The sequence below is a fragment of the Lipotes vexillifer genome, unplaced genomic scaffold (genome assembly GCF_000442215.2).
Source record: "Lipotes vexillifer unplaced genomic scaffold, Lipotes_vexillifer_v1.1 scaffold621, whole genome shotgun sequence".
Classification (NCBI taxonomy): Eukaryota; Metazoa; Chordata; class Mammalia; order Artiodactyla; family Lipotidae; genus Lipotes; species Lipotes vexillifer.
In genome coordinates, this window is record NW_006792411.1 from 166,208 (window position 1) to 188,607 (window position 22,400).

General features: G+C 38.6%; 1 protein-coding gene across 1 annotated transcript in view; it reads left to right on the plus strand.

Moving 5' to 3' along the window:
- Window positions 1-216: 216 nt before the first annotated feature.
- RANBP17 (RAN binding protein 17) overlaps window positions 217-22,400 on the plus strand; it is a 317,091-nt gene continuing 294,907 nt past the window's right edge. The window contains exons 1-3 of the mRNA XM_007465527.1: window positions 217-375; window positions 10,149-10,295; window positions 14,717-14,807. Coding sequence (XP_007465589.1) covers window positions 358-375; window positions 10,149-10,295; window positions 14,717-14,807 — 256 coding nt within the window. The 5' untranslated portion in view covers window positions 217-357. The remainder of the gene's footprint in view (window positions 376-10,148; window positions 10,296-14,716; window positions 14,808-22,400) is intronic.

Here is a 22,400-nt window from a genome sequence, read left to right on the forward strand (position 1 = left end):
CTGACAGTTGGGTGGTGGTGGTTGCCTCAAGGGCCGGAGGTCTGAAGTCACGACTCACCTGAGGAAGTTGAAGCATGAGAACGGGGAGGGGTGATGGGGGTGGTGGCGGTTGAGATTCCTGGCCCCCGGCCCCGCCCCTCTCGGGCTGGCCCCGAGCGCGCCGCCTCCGTCACCCCGTCCTTCCCCGTCAGCCCCGCCCAGTCCGGAGCTTCGAACGCGAAGGCAGCTCGGCCGAGGCAACGAGCGAGCTAGCGAGTGGCGCAGGGACCCAGCGAGCTGCTGGGGCTTCTGCGGCGCCCGCCTACGCTCCCTCCCCTCGGGCGCTCGGGGCGCCGACTGGCGCCGCCCCCCGGGAAGATGGCGCTGCACTTTCAGGTCAGTGAGCTTTGCGCCGCGGGTTCTCGCTCCGCCGGTCAGCCGCCCCGGGAACCTGGCGGGACGCTGGGGTCTGGAGACTGAGGGCCGAGGCCGGTGGCGGAGGCCGCAGGGTCGCGGGCCGGTGCCTCGGAGCCCCAGCCCTCGTCCCCCGCCAGGGACCCACGCACTGGCTTGGGCTGCACACCCCGGGCCCGGGCCCGAAGAAGGGGCGGCCAGAGCTTGGGGTTGACGGTGGAGGGGCAGGGGCCAGGCTGGAGCTCGCCCCTCGGGGGAGGTACGGATGCTGAGGACCGGCCGCGTGGGAGCCCGCTCTCCTCGGTGCCGCCGTACGGCGCGCACGGAGGCTTCGGCGGCGCCCTAGCAGGTGGGAGCCTGGCCGGACCAGCCTTCCCGCCGCGTCGTGGGCCGCGGTTCCATCGTCTGCCTCCACACAGTTCGTACGGAGCTCGAGAAGGGGCCTGGGTCCGCCGATGGAGGGCGCAGCAGTTGGACTTTAATTGGCCAGAGCGGGCAGGGGCTGTGTATATGGGGAGTTGCGAAGGAGGGCTCTGCAGCAGCTTCATTGGAGGAGGAAACGGGGGCAGGACGCGCGCTAGGAGCGGAGATGGTCTGGATGGGACGCGGGCTGGAGGAAGGCTCACGTATTCTCGGGCACTCTAGCATATGCATCTAGTTATTCATACAACAAACATTTATAGAGCCTCCCCCCGCCCCCCACGTGTCTCAAGCGTGGTGCAAAGTTCTGGGATAAAGGATTACATCATCTTACCATACTTGCCCTCATGGAATTCACGGATAATTATATAGTACATGTGAAAAATGGTATGATAGAATTAATCACAGGATATCATGGGACATTGAAAAGGGGCAGTCAGCCGTGTGTGTGTGTGTTGGGAAGGAGTGAGGCAGAGCTGCTGTGCTTCTCAGGCAAGCTTTTTTGAGCTTCTGTTCATCCACTAATGTATTGTAGTTCCTACTTTGCTAGGCCCTTAAGATATAGCTCTAGCAAAACTTTATGATTTGTACACTCAGGAAACTTGCAGTCTAGTGGATACTGAAAGAATTGTAGGAGTTGGCCAGGCGAAGAGGAAGGAAGGGTATAGAGGCAAAACGACAGTGTGAGCCAAGTCAAAGAATTGTGGAAGAACATGGCACACTGCAGGAAGTTCGGTTTGGCTGGAGCTTAAGGTTTATATAAAAGGGAAGGGAGCAGGGAAGCCTGTGGAGGCAGGAGATGACCTTGGAGAGGTAGGCAGTTTCATAATATGCTGACAGTGTATCTAAGTGTCCCAACCCTTTGTAGATTTCTTTGGATCCCCTGTGACTACAGTGACTCACTACTTAATTATTGATTCTTCCAAAGGGTCTTTTCTTTTCAATCAGCCACTCTCCTGTCAGGTAATTGACAGCTAAGGAGGTAGTAAGCCTGACACATTACCTTTTGACTCCTTGCCATTTCTAAGCGTCTCCAGGTCAAAATAATATTATTTATTACCACTTTAGTAAATATGCCCTTTGGAAATCTTCACAGGAGGAATTTCACAGGGAGGACTTTGGGATTGTAAATAGGTAAACAGGTGTTCATAATTCAGGTGTAAATCTTGAGGGCAATTAAAAACTGTGGTGGAAGTTTTGGGGACTTCCCTGGCGGACCAGTGGTTAAGAATCTGCCTACCAATGTAGGGGATGCGGGTTTGATCCCGGGTTAGGGAACGAAGATCCCACATGCAACCAAGTCCACACACCGCATCAAAGAGCCAGCGCAGCCAAAAAAAAAAACTATGGTGGAAGTTTGGAACAGTTTCAGACTTGGAAAGATGATGCATAATAGTAAATGACCCAGTCTGGAAGATTTCTTCATACTTAGGTAGTGGTGGAAAAATGAGCTGCTAATGCCAAAATTACCCAAATTGGTTTCCTAGGAATGTAATTCACAGCAGTTCTGGGAAGCTTAAAAGTGGAGTTGAACAAATAAAAAACCTGATGATTTTGGGGGCCAGAATTAAGCTCTGAACCTTCTCAGTTTGAATTGTTTTCAGCATATGGATCATATTGTTACCCAGTTAACTCAAGGAGCCTTTATTACTAATGATAACTGGTACCTAGCATTTTGAATTTTCACATGCTTGTTGTAGATGTTCAGCCCCACAACTAGCTTGAGAGGTGTGCATATACAGTCGGCTTGCTGTATCCCTGAGTTTTGCATCTGTGGATTCAACCAACTGTAGATTGAAAATATTCTCAAAATTCCAGAAAGCTCCAAAAAACTTCCATTTGCTGCACCCGTGACAACTATTTGCATAGTATTTACATTGAATTTACAATTATTTACATAGCATTTACATTAGGTATTTTAAGTAATCTAGAGATGATTTAAAGTATTTGAGAAGATGTATAGAGGTTATAGGCAAATACTATGCCATTTTATATAAGGTACATGAACATCTTTGGGTTTTGGTATCTGCAGGGTGTCCTGGAGCCAATCCCCCTACTTATGTGCATATATACATTTTACCCCTGAAGACACTGAGTCTTAGAACAATTGTGACTTGCCCAAGGCTACAGAATTAGAGTAGTCCTAATAACTCATGATTCCACCTTCTTTCCTACCAATATCTTACTGTCATCTACCCAACAGGGAAGTTAGTGAAAAATTATGCCATTTTGATAAGTAAATAAGTGAATTTATGTAAGGGGAAGTTAGGTCACTGCTTCACAGTCTTTTTCACATCATGGCATACATAAAAAATGGTAATTGTGTAGTTCATTGACATAAACTGCTCATAACCAAAAGCCTGACTGGAGGACAAGGGGATCAATGTCCCTGACATACTGTAACCATTCAAGGCACATGCATTCTGGTTAGGAAGCTGTGGGTTAGGGTACTCTGTCCCAAAGGAAGAAATGGATCTGGATTATCTGAGAGGAGACAGTCCAGATTAGAGGGTAGGGGACAGAGTGAGGAAAGATATTTCTGGGACCAAGTAGGAGGTAGGCACTTAAGATTTAACAGAAGGACCTTGATGAGAATCAAGAGATAACATTAGGAAAAATTTAGGAGATGCAGTTGGTCGATCTTTTTAGCTTTCAGGATTATTCCAGAACCTGGGACTATAGTCATGCTTAATAGCCAGCCAGGCATTCTGATATGATCAGGCATACCTGATATGATCTAGATGTGATTGTGAACTATTATAGTTGAATACGATGGTAACATGATGAGAAAGGGGTTTGGAAAAGATCATCCTGTATGGAGTTGAATGGGAGAAACTATAGACAAAAGACCAATGTGGTGTTTCATAATTAACTGAAGAGATTATTTACAATTTGTGTAGATCTGCTGTGTGCCAGGAGGTGGATTAAGCTTTCTCTCGTCTTTTCTGTCTTAATCTTCACAATTATTTTAGATGGAATCTTCACAATTATTTTAGATGGTGGATATTACCACCTGTAGTTTCAAAAGTGAGGTTTAGAAAATTTAAATAATTTGCTTGAGGTCACTTAATAAGTAATTGGACAGATTCCAAAGCTTCCACTCTGATTCCCAAAGAAGCCCCTAAAGAAATCCTGGGCACTGTAGGCCACAGTTGGAAAATACTCTTCTATTGATCTACTGTCTATGAATATCATGTAGAGGTGTTGAGTCTGAGTCTTTATTTTAAAAGAATTGGTAAGATTTTGTGATAAATTAGGTGGGTACCTGGAATTAGCCAAACTGCGAGGTTTGAGGGCACAGTTTGCAAGACTGTTCTCACTTCTGACACCACCTGCATATTTGGGGTTTTCCCAGTACCACTCTCAGGTTTGATAGTTTAACAGAAGAACTCACAGAATTCACTGAAAGCTGTCATACTCGGTTTATTATCAGGAAAGTATGCAGATTAAAATTGATTAAAGAAGAGATACATAAGGCTGAATCTGGGAAGGTTCTCAAACAAAGCTTTTGTTGTCCTCAGGATATGTTACTCTCCCAGCATATATGTGTGGCCGTAAGCACCAAGTATTGCAAACCAGGGAAGTGCACCTGAGCTTTGAGTTCTGGAGTTTTTATTGGAGCTTCTTTATGTAGTCATTGATTGACTGGTTGGTTGCCACATGATTGAGCTCAGTCTTTAGGTCAGATGATACTGAGCAGTCTAAAGTCCCCACCCTAAAACACAGGGTTGGTCTTTGGGATGGCCAGCCACCAATTTACAACTATGGGGTGTGGTCTGCTACACACACACATACACACCCCGCCCCCACCCTGAACACAAACATTCCTATCTTAGACGTAGATTACCTCCCAGAATCTGAGGGCAAAGACCAGACTTTTTCTTTGGGCAAGGCCAAACTCTTAACTATATAGGAGGGACTAAGGAGAAGGAAAAGTAAAAGATAACATCAAGATTGTAAGTCTAGATTCTGGTCTACACCTCCGAAACCACTGAAAACAAAGGGACACTTGATGTGAAAATCTGTGGGAAATATGTTCAGTTCAGTTCCTGACATTTTGGGGCTGTTTTCAACATCTTTCTTGATTTCCAAGAAGAAGTTTGTAGATAAATATAAAGGTGGTGAATAGACAGTTGAAAGTGTGGACTAGGACATCACCTGCAGGTATATGATGACTAAAGTCAAGGGTGGTAAGATGGCAAGGTGCTGAGGAGACAACATGTGCTTGGGGCCCACAGATTTGTATGTGGCTCAGAATTGACCATTTACTCTTATCTTGAGCAACGTGTGTGTGTGTGTGTGTGTGTGTGTTTAGATATATATATGTGTGTATACGTATGTATTTGATCTCTCAGCCTCAGTTCTTTTTTTTGTCTGTACAGTGGGTACTAAAAATATGTACTTTACAGGAGTCTACTTTTTAGAATTGGTTTAAAAAAATAGAAGATGGAAATACTTTTGTAAACCTTTAAAGCACTAAAACAAATATGATCCAATTCATTGTAGAAGAAGGAGTTCTAAGAGGCCCAGAAATAAGCCCTCAGGTATGCTCGGGAAAAGGTAGTAAAGGGAGGAAAAAACAAAGAGTTTATGGAAAATGAGTACCTTTAAGATAAAGGCACTTTCTATTAATGGTAGTCAAGAAGCTTAATTCCAGAAGGCAGGAAAGATACAGGGAAGTAATTGAAAGGAGTTTAAGTTTAATTGAGCTGGGATTTTTTTGTGGCTCATCGATTTATTGTTTTATTGTTAGGGGACATTTTTCCCTAGGACAAAAAAACCTTCATTTTTTTCCAGCTTTCTTGAGGTATAATTGACAAATAATAAACTGCACATACTTAAAATGTCCTTTTGGATGAATTTTGACGTAAGTATATTAACTGTGAAACCATCTCGGAAATCAAGATAATGACCATATCTATCACCCCCCCCCCAAAGTTTCCTTATGCTCCTTTGTAATCCCCCCTTGCTGCTTCCCTATCCTTTTCTCCCACTCTCTCCTCCCTCCCCAGCCTGAAACCACTGATCTGCTTTCTTTCACTATAGAACCATACAATATATACTCTTTTTGTCTTGCTTCTTTTACTAGGCATTTACCTGTCGATGGATACATGATGGGAATTACTGTATAGAAAGAAGTCACATCATTTACTGGTTAATTGTATGTCAAGTACAAAGTGCAGAAGTGAGTCCAGAATAACTTGGAAGATATTTAGACTGTAGGCAGGATTATGTCATTGTCTCCTAGGCTATGGAAGTTGGGTGCTGTGTTTATGTTTGATAGTTTATCGATGGGAGTTAGGTGATATCCAATTCTACTTGTGTTACCTGTTAATTTATTTATATGGGCTTCTTATGGTGATATGAAGCCATGTAGAAGCTTTAATAACTCAAACCCGGTTTGTCAACAAGCTGGGATCCATTTCTCTGAGGCATTCTTACATTAACCATATTCTCAGACATCAGTTTATAAAACTAAGATGCAGTTTATCAGTTCACCATGAAAAATAGTCTCTCTTTATAGACAGATTTTCTGGAAAATCAAATGCTAATCAGAAGATTGCTTGGTCACTCAGCAGTCATCACAAGTTTAACTACTTGAAATGTTTAGATAATGCTTTTCCACCAGGGTAAGGATCTTTGTGTATGTATCCTTTTCTCTAAAAAGATTTATCAATAGTATGCCAGGCATTTATTTAATTATCATTACAGTGAAAGAATAACTTAATTTTTTCCACTTTGTTTCAGTCTTTCTTAAGATAAAGTTCAAACCTTTACCTTTTTATCTTTCACTGCCTTTCGGTGGTTAATAATTTGAAAGGCATTTGGGACATTGTTGTAAACAAATACTTTTTAAATACATTTCAGACTTGTTTTCTGTTGGAGTTCACTAAATCAGTATAGCAAAAAAGACAAAATTCCAGAACTTTTTCAGAATATTTCCAAATAGATTTACTTAGGTGCCACTGAATTGATTAATATTAATGTTTGTGTTAGTTTCTTGGGGCTGTTGTGACAAATTACCACAAACTGGGTGGGTTAAAACAACGAAAATTTATTCTTTATTTTTTAGAAGCTATTTTAGCTTTATATTTTTATTTTATTTTATTTTATATTTATTTTCTTTATTTTTGGGGGCTGCGTCAGGCCTTAGTTGCAGCATGCGGGATCTCATTGCAGTGTGCAGGCTTCTCTCTAGTTGTGGCGTGCAGGTTTTCTCTCTGTAGTTGTGGTGTGCAGGCTCCAGGGTGCGTGGGCTCTGTAGTTGTGGTTCTTGGGCTTAGTTGACCCGCAGCCTGTGGGATCTTAGTTCCCCGACCAGGGATCAAACCCGCGTCCCCTCCATTGGAAGGTGGATTCTTTACTACTGGACCACCAGGGAGGTCCCAGAAAATTTATTCTTTTATACCAGAGGCCAGAGTCTGAAATTAATGTGTGACAGCGTTGGTCTCTTCTTAGAGGGCTTGAGGGAGAAACTGTTCTGTGCTTTGTCCCTGGTTTCTGATAGCTGCTTGCAGTTCATGGTCCATTGGCTTGTAGATGCATCACCCCAATCTTTGCCTCCTTTTTAATGACTTTTTCTCTTGTGTCGCTGCATCTCATATGTCCCTCTCTCTTATGAATCATTGGATTTAGAGTCTGCCCTAAATCCAGGATGATCTCATCCCTAGATCAGGATTTGCAAAGACCGTATTTGAAAATAATTCAAAGGGACTGGTGGTTAGGACTTGGATATATCTTTTAGGAGGATACAATTCCACCTATTACAATATTCTTATTAGGTGATACTAATAATAAACAGCTAACGTTTGTGGTGTGTAATGTGTGCCAGAAGTTATGTGGCCCTAACTCATTTAATCGTCCCAGCCGACCTTTTGTTTTTCAGCAGTTAGGTTTTCTCAGTATTTCTGGCTCTGTTCTTTTTTATACTCAAAAAGTCTACTTCTTCAGAGACTCGTAGACCTAGATGAATGCGTGACAGCAGGATCAGTTTATCTTTAAATTATTCTGGGTATTATCAGCTCTAAAATTTAGCCCTTCAAATTTATTAGATGAAGGAAAAGGTTTCTGGGGTTGATCATGAGTCATGAGAGGGAAAAAGGTAGCTCTTTTCATTTTTGTGTTTCTTACCCTTGGAGGAAATATGGGAATTCATATGTATTCATGAACCATAAATTTTCTATGCATTTTAATATGATGAAAAGTATGTAGTAGCACTCGGAGGGCTTCTTGGGCCAATCTAAGTAGAGGAAATGTTTAAAATGTGGTTCATTTTTGCCATCCTTTATCCTAATTTATCCTTTTGAAACCTTTCTTTTGTACTTTTATTTTCGCTCTAGCAAAAAATTCCCTAGTCTGAGATGTTGGGCTCTGAGCTGGATAGAGAAGTGGAAAATGCCATAAAGAAACTAAGCAGAGAAAAGTAAAAAGAATAAAGGGAGCTAGAGGAGGTTTCATTTCAGTGTTTCTTATGTATTCCTGTTAGACAGAGGTACATGCATTTGACGGAATGTTTAGATTAGTGTAGCTGTAAGGCTGCCACATAAAAATTCAGGTCAGAAAGGATAAAAAATAGTAAATCTTTATGAATATCCCATTACCTTCATATGCCCACCTGACGCTGAAATCTGTGCCAGTTTTTTTTGTCCTCCAAAGAATAATTCTCTAAGTTCAAACTGAAGTAGTTTTAGTAAGACACCTTTAACAAAAATTCTCTAAAGCTGAGAGGAATACTGAACTCATTTAGAATTTTTTCTTTCAGATTTTATCCATGTGTCCTATATCTTCAGATTAGATTATATTTATAAACAGAATGAACTATTCTTTTTTATTTTTATTTTTTAAATTGGCTTGTTTGTCCTCCCTATATATTTTTAATACAATTTTTAAAGGTTACCCTTCACTTACAGTTATTATAAAATATTGACTATATTCCCTGTGTTGTACAACATATCATTGTAGCCTATCTTACACCCAGTAATTTGTACCTCCCACTCCCCCCACCCCTATATTACCTCTCACAGGTAACCACTGGTTGGTTCTCTGTTTCTGTGAGTCTGTTTCTTTTTTGTTATATTCACTAGTATGTTGTAATTTTTAGATTCCACATATAAGTGATATCATACGGTATTTGTCTTTCTCTGTATGACTTATTTCACTTAGCGTAATGCCCTTCAGGTCCATCCATGTTACTGCAAGTGGTAAAATTTCATTCTTTCTTATGGTTGAGGGATATTCCATTGTATATATATATACCACATCTTCTTGATCCATTCATCTGTTGATGGACACTTAGGTTTCTTCCATATCTTGGCAATTGTAAATAATGCTGCTGTGAACATTGGGGCACATGTATCTTTTTGAATTAGTGTTTTTGGTGTTGTTTTTTTTTTTTTTTTTTTGGCTATATACCCAGGAGTGGAATTGCTGGGTCATACGGTAGTTCTCCTTTTAGTTTTTTGAGGAACCTCCATACTGTTTTCCACAGTGGCTGTACCACTTTACATTCTCACCAACAGTGTATGAGAGTTCCCTTTTCTCCACATCCTTGCCAACATTTGTTATTTGTGTTCTTTCTGATGATAGCCGGAATGAATTATTCTTTATGTCTGTAAAATAGGAGCCTACAAGATGATAGCTAGTTATTACACTGCTATAAGTAACATGGGGTCAAGTCATAGTTCCTGAGAATCATGCCATAGTTTACCTGCAGCACTATGAGTCATTAGTTCTGAAGACCCACATCAGCGTATATTTATATCTTTTCTTTTATATAGATGGAACCATTGAAGTTCTTATAACCTGAAAAAGAATGTAAATTGGCATAATGTCTGCAACTTGCACATGATAATTCCCCTTACCCATCTCTTTAGCTTCTTTTGGCAACTCCTCCTGGCTGGCTGTCTACCAGTCATACTGACCTTTTAATGCCTTGAAACGATTAAGCTCTATTCTGGCCTCTGGTAAATGCTGTGTCTTTGCCTGAACTGCTGTCTAGTCTTTTTCATATGGCTTACCCTTTCTGGTCAGCATAAATGTTACTATATACTTTAGGCCAGCCTTTTTAAACCCCTTGGATTAGACAAGTCCTCCTCTTTCTGTACTCTTACTTTGCTATCACAGAACTATCAATTTAAATAATTTAGAGGTAGGAGGTTTGCCTTTTTTTTGTTCATCACTGTGACCCCTAGTAAGTAGTTGTAGCTCAATAAGCATTTATTGATTTGACAGATACACACATGGTATTTGCATTCCTCGTTTCCTGTGATTAATATATTTACCTTATTTTTTTTCACTCAAGTAAAATGTTAATTTTTTTTTTTTTTCTTCTTAAGAGTTTGGCTGAATTGGAAGTATTATGTACTCATCTCTACATAGGGACTGATCTTACACAAAGAATAGAGGCTGAGAAAGCACTCCTGGAACTTATTGACAGCCCAGAATGTCTCAGCAAGTGTCAACTTTTATTAGAACAAGGAACAGTAAGTATTTGATAACAGCAATTAACAATGAAAGATCGGTAGGTATATGTCATTGTTAATGAATGCATGTAGGTTAGCAATGTAGGTTAACTGATAGGTATTACCATATGTCTTTTTACTGTAGTTTATTTCACTGTTGAAGAATTGGAAAGCCTGGAAAGAAAACTTAGGGAAGAGCCCAGGAGGTAGAAATAGGCATGAATCAAAATACACTCTTGATTCCTCTTGGCCCCTTTTTATGTCTTCTACCAGTGGCAAAAGTTACATTTTTAGAAAGTTGGAATTAAAAATCTAGGTGGGAGAGGCAGATTGTAATTAACTTTGAAATGTGAAGGAATGATTCAGAGGAATGCTGATTACTTCTTGCCTGCCTCTCTCCTAGAGATTCATAGCCATTCATTCAACATCATTTAGCAAGTATTTAAATGTAAAACCAGGCACTGTACTACCTACCTGCTTTATTTACAAGCATTAAAGTAACTCATAGTTCAGTTGGGAAGGCATAGATGTATCACTATAAATGAAGAGCTATGGAATGATATGGTAAGCACTACAGTAGGAGACTGTAGGATCTATAGAGCAGAGGTTAGCAAACTTTTTCTGTAAAGGGCCAGACTGTAAATATTTTAGACTTTGTGGGCCAAGAGGCAAAATCAAGGATGTTTTATAAATATGCCTATTAGAAGAGAGAAAACAAATTTCCACAAAGTTGTATTTATGAATTTTAAAATACAACAATTGAGTACAGTTTTTTTGTAGTATAAGTCTACTGATGAAAAGAATGGAATTATTCTTTTGGGGATGACATTTTGCTTAACTGGGGTTCAGAGTTAGTATTTCCTATCATTAGCATTGATTACAAATGTTCATATGTTAATACTGACCTGTAATGAGATTTTATAAATTTCATCTTTGGAAATGTCTCTTCACACAGATAGGTACTACCAAATATTGATATCAGCTGATAAGCATATGATTTTAATTAAGCATATTCATCACTTAGAAGGCATGTATAGTGTTTTATTAAAACTTCTCTTGATATTTGTCTTCTAGGATGTCATTACATTCTAGATTAATCACTTCCAATTGAAGGTTAGGTGGAGGCTCCTCAATTGCTCAGTTAAATGGATTTTGAAATATGGAAATTTCCTTTGCATTTGCAACAACGTCTGAAAAAAAGTGCTGCTGGAACATAGTTTGAGCTCAGAAAATATACTCAGCAATAGAGATCTTGCTATTTGTTTTAATATTTGACGTGTGGAAAGTATATAAAGCAGCTTGATATTACTTGTGATTCAATCAGTGTTAGTTGTGATTAGAGTAACTTTATTGCATTATGAGTTTCACATTAGTACTAAGCACTGTTTGCCTTTTAGACAATTTTGTAACTTTAGGTTGAATTCATTAAGAGACATTGTCAAGTTTGAAGCAAAAACTAACTTCAAAAGCTATTTAATGTTCAACAATAGTGGATAAAATTGGTTCTTCTCATTCAGAAAAATTTCAGTCTCAGTCCTGAGCAAGAAAAAATTGCAGTAAAAGTTTACCACCGCCAAGCTATAGAACTACTGTGCAGTAGGGCAAGTCAGAATTTTCAGCTTCTATTTCTGACAGAAATTTCCAGAACTGAAGATGAGTTCATGAAAGTGAATTGAAGTCCACTGTTTTTTTGTTTAGTTTTGTTTTTAGATTTTTTTTTTGATGTGGACCATTTTTAAAGTCTTTATTGAATTTGTTAAAATATTGTTTCTGTTTTATGTTCTGGTTTTTTGGCTGCAAGGCATGTGGGATCTTAGCTCCCCGACCAGGGATCAAACCCACACCCCCTGCATTGCAAGGCGGAGTCTTTTTTTTTTTTTAATTAATTAATTAATTTAGTTTTGGCTGCATTGGGTCTTCGTTGCTGCGCACAGGCTTTCTCTAGTTGCGGCGAGTCGGGGCTGTTCTTCATTGCAGTGTGCGGACTTCTCATTGCGGTGGCTTCTCTTCTTGCAGAGCATGGGCTCTAGGTGTGCTGGCTTCAGTAGTTGTGGCACGTGGGCTCAGTAGTTGTGGCTCACGGGCTTAGTTGCTCCGAGGCATGTGGGATCTTCCCGGACCAGGCCTTGAACCCTGTCCCCTGCGTTGGCAGGTGGATTCATAACCACTGCACCACCAGGGAAGTCCCTGGAAGGCAAAGTCTTAAGCACTGGACTGCCAGGGAAGTCCCTGAAGTCCACTGTTAACACTACTGATTCATTAACACATGATAGATTCAAATATTTACTACAAAGTACCTACTGATGAATAATGAAATGAATACCACAGGCTTTAGAGTCTTACATTTTTACAAGCTTTGTAAATTTGTCCACTTAAGTCTTTTCTTTTTACCACCACTTGTGGCACATTTTAGCAACTACTTCAGGTTGTACAGAATTAGCATTTTTTCAGCTTTTTTCAAGATATTCTGACCAGTAATTGCATGTAGACTCTTCATAGAGATTAATTCTTTGGTCACTTCAAACCTAGCACTGACTTCTGAAATAAACAGATAATGTCGGTAACAGTATGAGCAGTACATGTTGGTAACATCTGTAACTCATCAAGAACTAGGGAGAACCTCCAAATCATTCGCCTGGTTTGAAATTGAATTTTGATGTTGCTCTAATAATATCTTCAACTATCTGGGCCTTATTCTCACTGAAAGTCTAGTAGTCAGAAGTTTATGTTCTCTGCATGTGTAACTTTGGCTACTGCAATAAAATAGTGCTGATTTAATTAACTCTTTTGGTAAGTGGCTTTCCTTACTTGGCTAACAAATGAGCCATTTCAAAACCTAACTTTGGTTGCAGCCTCACTTTATTTTTTTGTGGAGAAATTTCACTGTTATAGATATTCTGTCTTAAATTTTCTCCTTTTTTCTGACTGTTGATTACCTGTGAGTTAGGAATACTGACATGAGTGCTTGGTATGATATGGTCAACATATGTTGTATTCTTTTAGGACAACTATAGTACAATTGCATAAAAAGCACATTGCTTTGCTATCTGATTTAATAACAAAATGATCCACATTCCACTGTGCTTTAAAAGTTAGACATTTGAAGTGCCTTTCTATCTTTTCTTGTTTTGACATAACAGATATGCACTGGTAATAATAAAAGGTGCGTGTCATGTCATGGTGATACTCATGGCACTCTGTGCTGTGAAGTTAATAAGTACATCACTGCGGTTTATAGTGCACTGAGCAGCAGTAGGAGGCAGTGAGTGCCATATACTGTTTTAACTATTTGACTCTGCTGTCATAGTCTGAAAGCAGACTATATGCGTGTGGCTGTGTTCTAATAAACTCTATTTATGGACACTGAAATTTGGATTTCATGTACTTTTCACATGTCACAAAATATTATTATTTTTATTTTTTTCCCAACTGTTTAAAATAGTAAAATCCATACATAGCTCATGGGCCTTGCAAAAACAGGCGGGATTTGGTCCACAGGCCTTAGTTTGCTGACCTCTGGTCTAGAGAAAAAAAAATAGGGCTATCTTTACAAGATATTGCTAGGGGTAGAGTGAATAACTGAATCAGATTTTGAAGCGTTGAGTATGCTATTAAGTTAAGACAGTTGGTGGTCAGAGTGAATACAACCAGCATGGATCTGAAGGAGGGGGGAGGTCAGGGTGGGAAAGGCATTGAAAGGAACTGAAAGAGGGCTGTTTTGGTCAGAGGATAGCAAAGAGTGGAACCAGATGAATTTGAAGAGATAATCAGAGGGCAGAACATGCAGGACTATGTAGACATGGTAAGTGTATTTTATTTGAACTTGCTCATAATCATTTTTTTCCTCTTGCGGAGGATGGGCTCTAGGTGCGCGGGCTTCAGTAGCCCAACAACTGCTTGCCGTTTGAAAAGGCTACCTATACCTTTCTCAACTACCCCACCCTAATGAGGGATTGTGTGTGTGTGTGTGTGTGTGTGTGTGTGTGTGTGTGTGTGTGTGTGTGTGTGTGTTTTATCCCTTGTAAATCTGCCAGTTTGGAAAACCAGAAAAATTCCCAATATTGCTTAGGAAAAGTTCATAGTATTTTTTTTTGGCTGCATTGGGTCTTCGTTGTTTCGCGTGGGCTTTCTCTAGTTGCAGCGAGCTGGGTGGCTTCTCATGTTGCGGAGCTTGGGCTCTAGGTGTGTGGGCTTCAGTAGCGGCGGCATGCGGGCCCTAGAGCGTGCAGGCTTACTAGTTGTGGCTCGCTGGCTCTAGAGCACAGGCTCAGTAGTTGTGGCGCATGGACTTAGTTGCGCTGTGGCATGTGGGATCTTCCCGTACCAGGGATTGAACCCATGTCCCCTGCATTGGCAGGCGGATTCTTAACCACTCCTCCACCAGGGAAGTTCCCTTATCATAGTATTTTGATTAATCTGTTAAAATTTATATTTCTTTACAGACATCCTATGCTCAACTCCTTGCAGCAACATGTCTTTCAAAACTTATTAGCCGAGTCAGTCCTTTGCCGATTGAACAAAGAATAGATATCAGTAAGTGGTTTATTATGCTTTTTATCAAATTGCACTTTAAAAATAATTTTTGCTTTTAAATATGCTAAACTGTTAACAGGCTTGCAAGTTATTTTATTGTCGTTTTTAAAGATGAGTAGTCAAGTCTCCTTTACACATGTAGTGATAAACAACAATGTGTTATACAAAAATGTGTTGTCAGAAAAGCATTTGTTTAGTTTGATAATAAGTAATAACTAGCATTTTATTGTCTGTACTATTTACTAAGATTTGCACTATCTCATTTTATCTATCAAACTTCTGAGATGGGCACTATTGTTATCCTCATTTTATAAATGAGGAAATTAGATTTGATAGGCTCTATAATGTGCCCAAGATCATCCCACATCTAGCAAGAAGTAGAGCTGTGATTCAAACTTACACAAGTTTTGTGGAGTCCATGCTCTTAGCGATTATCTTAACATCATATACAACTAAATGATGGGAAAGAAGTGTACTCTCCAGCATTTCTCAGGATCCTATATCAAAATCATATGGGATGCATATAAAATCAAAAGCAGATTCCTACTTATTAGGAAAATAATGTGTATATCGATGAACAGTGCTTGGAACTTAGTGTAGTTGGAAAATTGATTCTATAATGTACCAATATGCTTTCAGAAGTAATGTATTTTCATATTTTAAGTGTGTGAATTTGTTTTTCGTATGGACAAAACTCTGATAGTTGAGGTATGGGAATTTTTTTGTTATCTTTGTTCATAATAGACTGTTGACTCATTTCTGCTCTCCAGCCTCAAGGTTTACATGATTCATATTTGTGTAACAGAAAAGTTAAAGTGTAGTATTATATATGATGGTTCTTTAAGCTCAGTTTTTGAATGGTCAAATCCCACAATGATTTGTCATTTGCCTCATGTTTGACTGATATTTCTTTTAAGTACCTAATAACAGAGGGGAACTCCTTCAACTTGATAAAGAACATCTACCAAAAAAAAAAAACCTACCAGGCTGAAGAAAACCTAGAGGAGAATTTATCCATGTTCTCATGGACTTGTATGCTTAAGAAAGCAAAAGAGAAATTTACAGTTTAAAAAATAAGGGTTCAAACATTAATAAACCTGTCATAAAACATTGTGATTTTGTTTGTTTGACTTTTATACACATAAACACACATATTTTAGGTAGACTTTATTTTTTTAGAGCACTTTTAGGTTCACAGCAAAATTGAGCAAAAAGTACAGAGAATTCCCATATACCCCCTGGCCCTGCACATGAATAGCCTTCCCCAGTATTAGCATACTGCACCAGAGTGGGTACATTTGTAACAGTTGATTAACCTACATTGACACATCATCATCACCCAAAGTCCATAGTTTATATTAGAGTTCACTCTTAGTGTTGTGCATTCCATGGGTTTGGATAAATGTATAAATGACACATATCCCCCATTATAGTATTATGCAGAATAGTTTCACTGCCCTAAAAAGCCACTGTGTTCCAACTATGCATCCCTCCCTCCCCTCTAACTCCTGGCGACCACTGATGTTTTTTACTGTTTCCATAGTTTTGCCTTTTCCAGAATGCATGTAGTTGAAATTATACAGTGTGTAGCCTTTTCAGATTGGCTTCTTTTACTTAGTAATATGCATTTAAGGTTCTCCATGTTTTATCATGGCTTGGTAGATCATTTCTTTTCTTTCTTTTTTTTTTAAAATTTATTTATTTATTTTATTTCTGGCTGCACTGGGTCTTTGTTGCTGCACCCGGGCTTTTCTCTACTTTGCGGTGAGCAGCGGCTACTCTTTGCTGCAGTGCACAGGCTTCTCATCGCGGTGGCTTCTCTTATTGCGGAGCACAGGCTCAGTAGTTGTGGCCCACAGACTTAGTTGTTCGCGGCATGTGGGATCTTCCCGGGCTAGGGCTCGAACCAGTGTCCCCTGCATTGTCAGGCAGATTCTTAACCACTGCGCCACCAGGGAAGCCCGATCATTTCTTTGTAATGCTGACAGACGTGCCATTGTCTGGATGTACCACAGTTTATCTGTTCACCTTTTGAAGTACATCTTCATTGCTTCCAAGTTTTGGCAATTACGAATAAAGCTGCTATAAAGCAGGTTTTTTGTGTGGACATAAGTTCTCACCTCATTTGGGTAAATACCAAGGAGAGTGATGGCTGGATTGTATGGTAAGAGTATGTTTAATTTGTAAGAAATCACCAAACTGCCTTCCAAAGGGGCTGTACCAGTTTTGCATTCCCATCAGCAATGAATGAGAATTCCTGTTCTTCCACATCCTTGCTAACATTTGGTGTTTTCACTGTTTTAGATTTTGACCATTCTTATAGGTGTGTAGTAGAATCTTACTGTTTTTAATTTGCAGTTTCCTAATGACATATGATGTTGAACATCTTTTCATATGCTTATTTGTTGTCTGTATATTTTCTTTAATGAGGTGACTGTTTAGGTCTTTTGCTTATTTTTAAATCAGGTTGTTTGTTTTCTTATTCTCTGTATATTTTAGTAAATGGTCCTTTATCAGATAGGTCTTTTGCAAAGATTTTCTCCCAGTTTGTGGCTTGTCTTCTCAATCTCTTGGGCAGAAGCTTTTGACTGTAATGAAGTCCACCTTATCAAGTATTTCTTTCATGGATTGTGCCTTTGTTGTTGTTTGTAAAAAATCATCACCAAACCCAAGGTCACCTAGATTTTATTCCTGTTATCTTTTAGGAGTTTTTATAGTTTTGCATTTTACATTTAGAGCTGTGATCATTTTGAATTAATTTTTGTGAAGTGGGTAAGTTCTGTGTTTAGATTCATTTTTTTGCATGTGGAGGTCCAGTTCTGCCACCATTTGTTGAAAAGACTATCTTTACTCCATTTTATTAGCTTTGCTCCTTTGTCAAAGATCAGTTGACTGTATTTATGGGAGTCTCTTTCTGGGTTCTCTATTCTGTTCCATTGATCTGTTTGTCCTTCACCAGTACCACACTGTCTTGATTATTATAGTTTTATAAAAATTAAAGTTAGGTAGTGTCAGACCTCCAACTTTGTCCTTCTCCTTTAGTATTGTGTAGGCTCTTCTGGGTCTTTTGCCTCCTCTATATAAACTTCAGAATCAATTTGTCAATATCCAAAAAAAAAATAACTTTCTGGGATTTTGATTGGGATTGCACTGAATCTACAGATCAGTTCTGGAAGAACTGACATCTCGACAACATTGAGTCTTCCTGTCCACGAACGTGGAATATCTCTCCATTTATTAATTTCTTTGATCTTATTCATCAGCTGTGGTTTTTTGTAGATGTTCTTTATGAAGTTGAGGAAGTTCCCCTCTGTTCTGGTTTGTTGAGAGTTTTTATCATGAATGGCAGTTGGAATTTTTGAAATCCTTTTTTTTGTATCTATTATGATCATGTGATTTTTCTTCTTTAGCCTGTTGATATGATGGACTACATTAATTGATTTTAAAATGTTGAACAATGCTTGCATACCTGGGATAAATGCCACTTGGTTGTGGTATATAACTCTTTTTATATACATTGTTGGATTTGCTTTGCTAATAATTTGTTGAGGATTTTTGTTTCTATATTGATGAGAGAGATTGGCTCAACTACAAGTTTTCTTGTAATGTTTTTGTCTGGTTTTGGTGTTAAGGTAATGCCAACCTAATAGAATGAGTTAGGAGGAATTCCCTCTCCTTCTTTTTCCTGGAAGAGATTGTAGAGAATTGGTAGAATTTCTTTCTTAAATGTTTGGTAGAATTCATCAGTGAACCCATCTGGGCCTGGTGCTTGCTGTTTTGGAAGGTTATTAATTATTGACTCAGTTAATTTAATAGGTATGGGCCTATTCAGATTGTCTCTTGCACTTATCTTTTTTAAATGGATACTTAAAAAAAAAAAGGTACACTCATTAAAGGAAATTCGGGAAAAAGAGAAAAGTAGAAACCTCCCGCACAATTTCAAGCAACAAATGATGTGTTTCCTTTATGAGTTTCTTGGGTTTGAGTTACTACTCTTGCTTCTGCAAGTAGATTAGAATGTTATGACATGTCTGACATGTGTCAATAGAATAATTGGTATGTCAGTTAAAATGGAAAATGTGAAGATTGCCTCAAAGTCACATTGCCTTTATTACATCAACTCTAAAATTCTCATTCTTTCATGATATGGTCCCAGACTACGTATTTCATTATTTCCCAACATTAACTCTGTTGCCTGTTCTCTGTGTCCAGCAAACTGTTTTCTACCTATATTAGTATAATTAAAGATGGCTTACCATCGCTCATCAATTAAATACCATTTCCTCAGCCTGGTGTTCAAGTCCTTTCATGAGCTTGTAATTGATGGATCGTCCCATCCTTGTAGCCTTATATCTCGTTGGTACTAGCCTATTTGTACCAGAAGGTATTTTCCTCATGCCATGTTATTTCTGCCTTGGTGCCTTTTCTTATGTTGTTTCTCTAGCCTGGAATGCTGTCCTTTTAATCTTCTATTCAAATAAAAGTGTAGCTTAAGTTTAATTACCTATATAAATCAGTCAATTCTCCTTCCCTTTCTCTGTCCTTCACTCCATCCCTCCCTCCCTCTTTCCTTCCTTGCTGACTCCCCTCTTCAAACAGCTTTATTGAGGTATAATTTATATACCATAAAGTTAACTTGTTTTAAGTGTACAATTTTTGATTTTTAGTAAATTTACAGAGTTGTGTGAACATTTCCATCATCCTTTCAAACTCCCCATGCTCATTTACAGTTAGTCCTGCTCCCATACTACCAACCTCTAAGATGTTTTCTGCCTGTATAGATTGACCTTCTGAGGATATTTCATATAAATAAAATCTTATCATGTGTAGTTTTTTTACATCTGACTTTTTTTACTTCAAAAAATGTTTTTGAGGTTCATCCATGTTGTAGCATGCGTCAGTATTTCATTTTTTTAATTATAGAATAATATTCCCTTGTATAGATGTGTGACATTTTGTTATCCATTCACCACCTGATGGACGTATGGGTTGTTTTTGCTTTTTGGCCACTGTGAATAATGCTACCATGAACACTGACATACAAGTCTTTGTGTGGATATACGTTTTCATTTCTCTTGAGTAGATGCCTAGGAGTGAAATTGCTGGGTCATAGGTAAGTTTATGCTTAACTTTAAAAAAAAACTGTCCAACTATGTTTCAAAGTGCCTATACCATTTTGCGTTCTCAGCAGCAATGTGTGAACATTGCAGTTTCTCCACATCTTCACCTGATGAATCTTACCTTGATCTCCTTGTGGTAGTTTCTTTTTGTCTGTCTCTCCAAATATTTTATAAGCTAGCTCTCAAGGCATAGATTATAGCTCAAATTTTTGTGTTCACAGCATTTGGAATTGTTTCCATCAAAGCATTTGTAGTTAAGTGTTGAGGTATTTACCTTCTCTTCATTTTTTTCCTGAATAACATGCTAGTCTTTGGGACCAAAGTAGAGATTGAGTCTTTCCCCTTTCTTTTATATTCTTTTTGTATGTTTTCTGATAGACTTTGTGGCATATTTTTTACTTGACTTCAATTAATCAGTCAAAAATATTTCATATTAAATTTTTTTTTTTTTGCGGTATGCGGGTCTCTCACTGTTGTGGCCTCTCCCGTCGCGGAGCACAGGCTCCAGACGCGCAGGCTCAGCGGCCATGGCTCACCGGCCCAGCCGCTCCGCGCCATGTGGGATCCTCCCGGACCGAGGCACGAACCCGTATCCCCTGCATCGTCAGGCGGACTCTCAACCACTGCACCACCAGGGAAGCCCTCATATTAAATTTCTATAACGTGTAATACCTAAAGTATCAGTCTAATGATAGTAAACTCCAAAAGACTATCTACAAGTTTGGACTTAGTAGAGTTTTTGAATTACTAATTATTACTAAAATATATGGTTTGACCGGTATTTGAAAGCAGGAAACAAACAAACTCAAACCAAAACAACCTGACTCAGAGTCCCAATTTGGCCACTGTGACAAGTTGTTTCACCTCTTTGACCTTCATATTTTTTTGGCTAGGAAACAGAATTATAGTAGTAGTAATATAATAGCAATATCTTCACATTGCTGTGAGAGCTACATAAAGCTTTTTTTTCTGGGAAGCACTTTTAATTTCTAACTTGTTTCATAAATGCTAAATATTGTTGTTATCATATAGGCATTTGACACTCAAAGAGCCTCTAGTGCATAGCTTTCCAAATTTCTGTTAACTTTTGTTGGGGAATTTTTCCAGCTGTTTATTTCATTATCCCATGTGTCTTTCTGAACATTTCATTTTCTTCTTGGTATGGCTTTTCCCTATTATCTTGGGCTGGTGATGATTAGATTGCGGTTGTTTTACTTGATTGTTATCATTGGCTCTTGCTTATTAAACTGGAACACTATTATAGGTCATGTAATAAGCATAACGTGAGAATATTTTATGTAAAACATTCAACTAAAGTAACAGAAATACAGTCTATTAAATTTTTTTTGCCTTAGATAATAAACTTACTAGCTAGTATCTTTGCTCAGGGAGTTTGGGAAGGTGTGCTTAAGGTACCTAGCTTAAATGTGAAACTTGGTTTGTCTCCTGTTTTGTTGTTTTATTATTTTTGAGATTGCCCTCCCAGTGGTTACCACTACCTACATATAGATTTCTCACATTCCCTCCGGGTTAAAATTTTTCAAGGTACTAAAAATAAAAATAATAGAAGTAAATAAACCAGATTTTCTTTTATGTTCAGGAGGCAGTGTCATTTTCATAAGTTTTGTTATTGAAATAAAAGATTACATGTAATGAAGCTTAAGAGAACCATATTACTTTAATCCATAGCAGAAACCTCTTTCAGATTTATCTTAATGCTAGGAAAATCTGTGCTTTTTAATAGTATTTTTATTTGTATAACTGTGTATTTTTAATGTTAATAAAAATTAAGGTTGAAATGTGCTAGTTGTGAGAACTTTTCTTTTTTATATCAAGGTTCTCATTACAGTTGTCAAGAACAGCTGTTGAAAGTGTTCTTGGATTTTGGGGTTTCCATTGAAGCTATTTTTAGTTAAATAGTGAAGTATTAATATTTACTTTTTCTTCAGTCTTTTCCCAAATGGTATGCTGGCCTTTGGGGCCAAAGTAGAAATGGAATCTTTTCCCTTTAAGAAATTTTTTTCTTCTGTTTTTCTGATAGACTTTTGTGGCCCATTTGTAACCTCAATCACTCCTCCATTAGGAAGCTCATAGCTGAATTTGCTACCCACTTTTAATGATTTGGGTATATTAACTTTACTCCAGGCTTTACTCTTCTGTTTGTACTTTCTTTAACTTATGTACTTATTTTATCACATTACATTATTTGTATTTTTTTCTATTACTTAAACAACCAGATGTCGCTTCTCGGCCTTTCGGCTAAGATCATGTGTAAACAGCCAGATAGTGTGTAGTCAGTTTTGCTATAACATGACATATGTATTCCTAAAAGTGACTATGCTGTGCAGTGATATGTAGTAAAACCACAGGGCTTATTAGAGAAATGGGATTATGGAAATAAAATTGAAACGTTTTGTCAATGACACATTAAAAAAAGGATAGAAATCTAATAAAAGACATAGTAGAGTTTTAC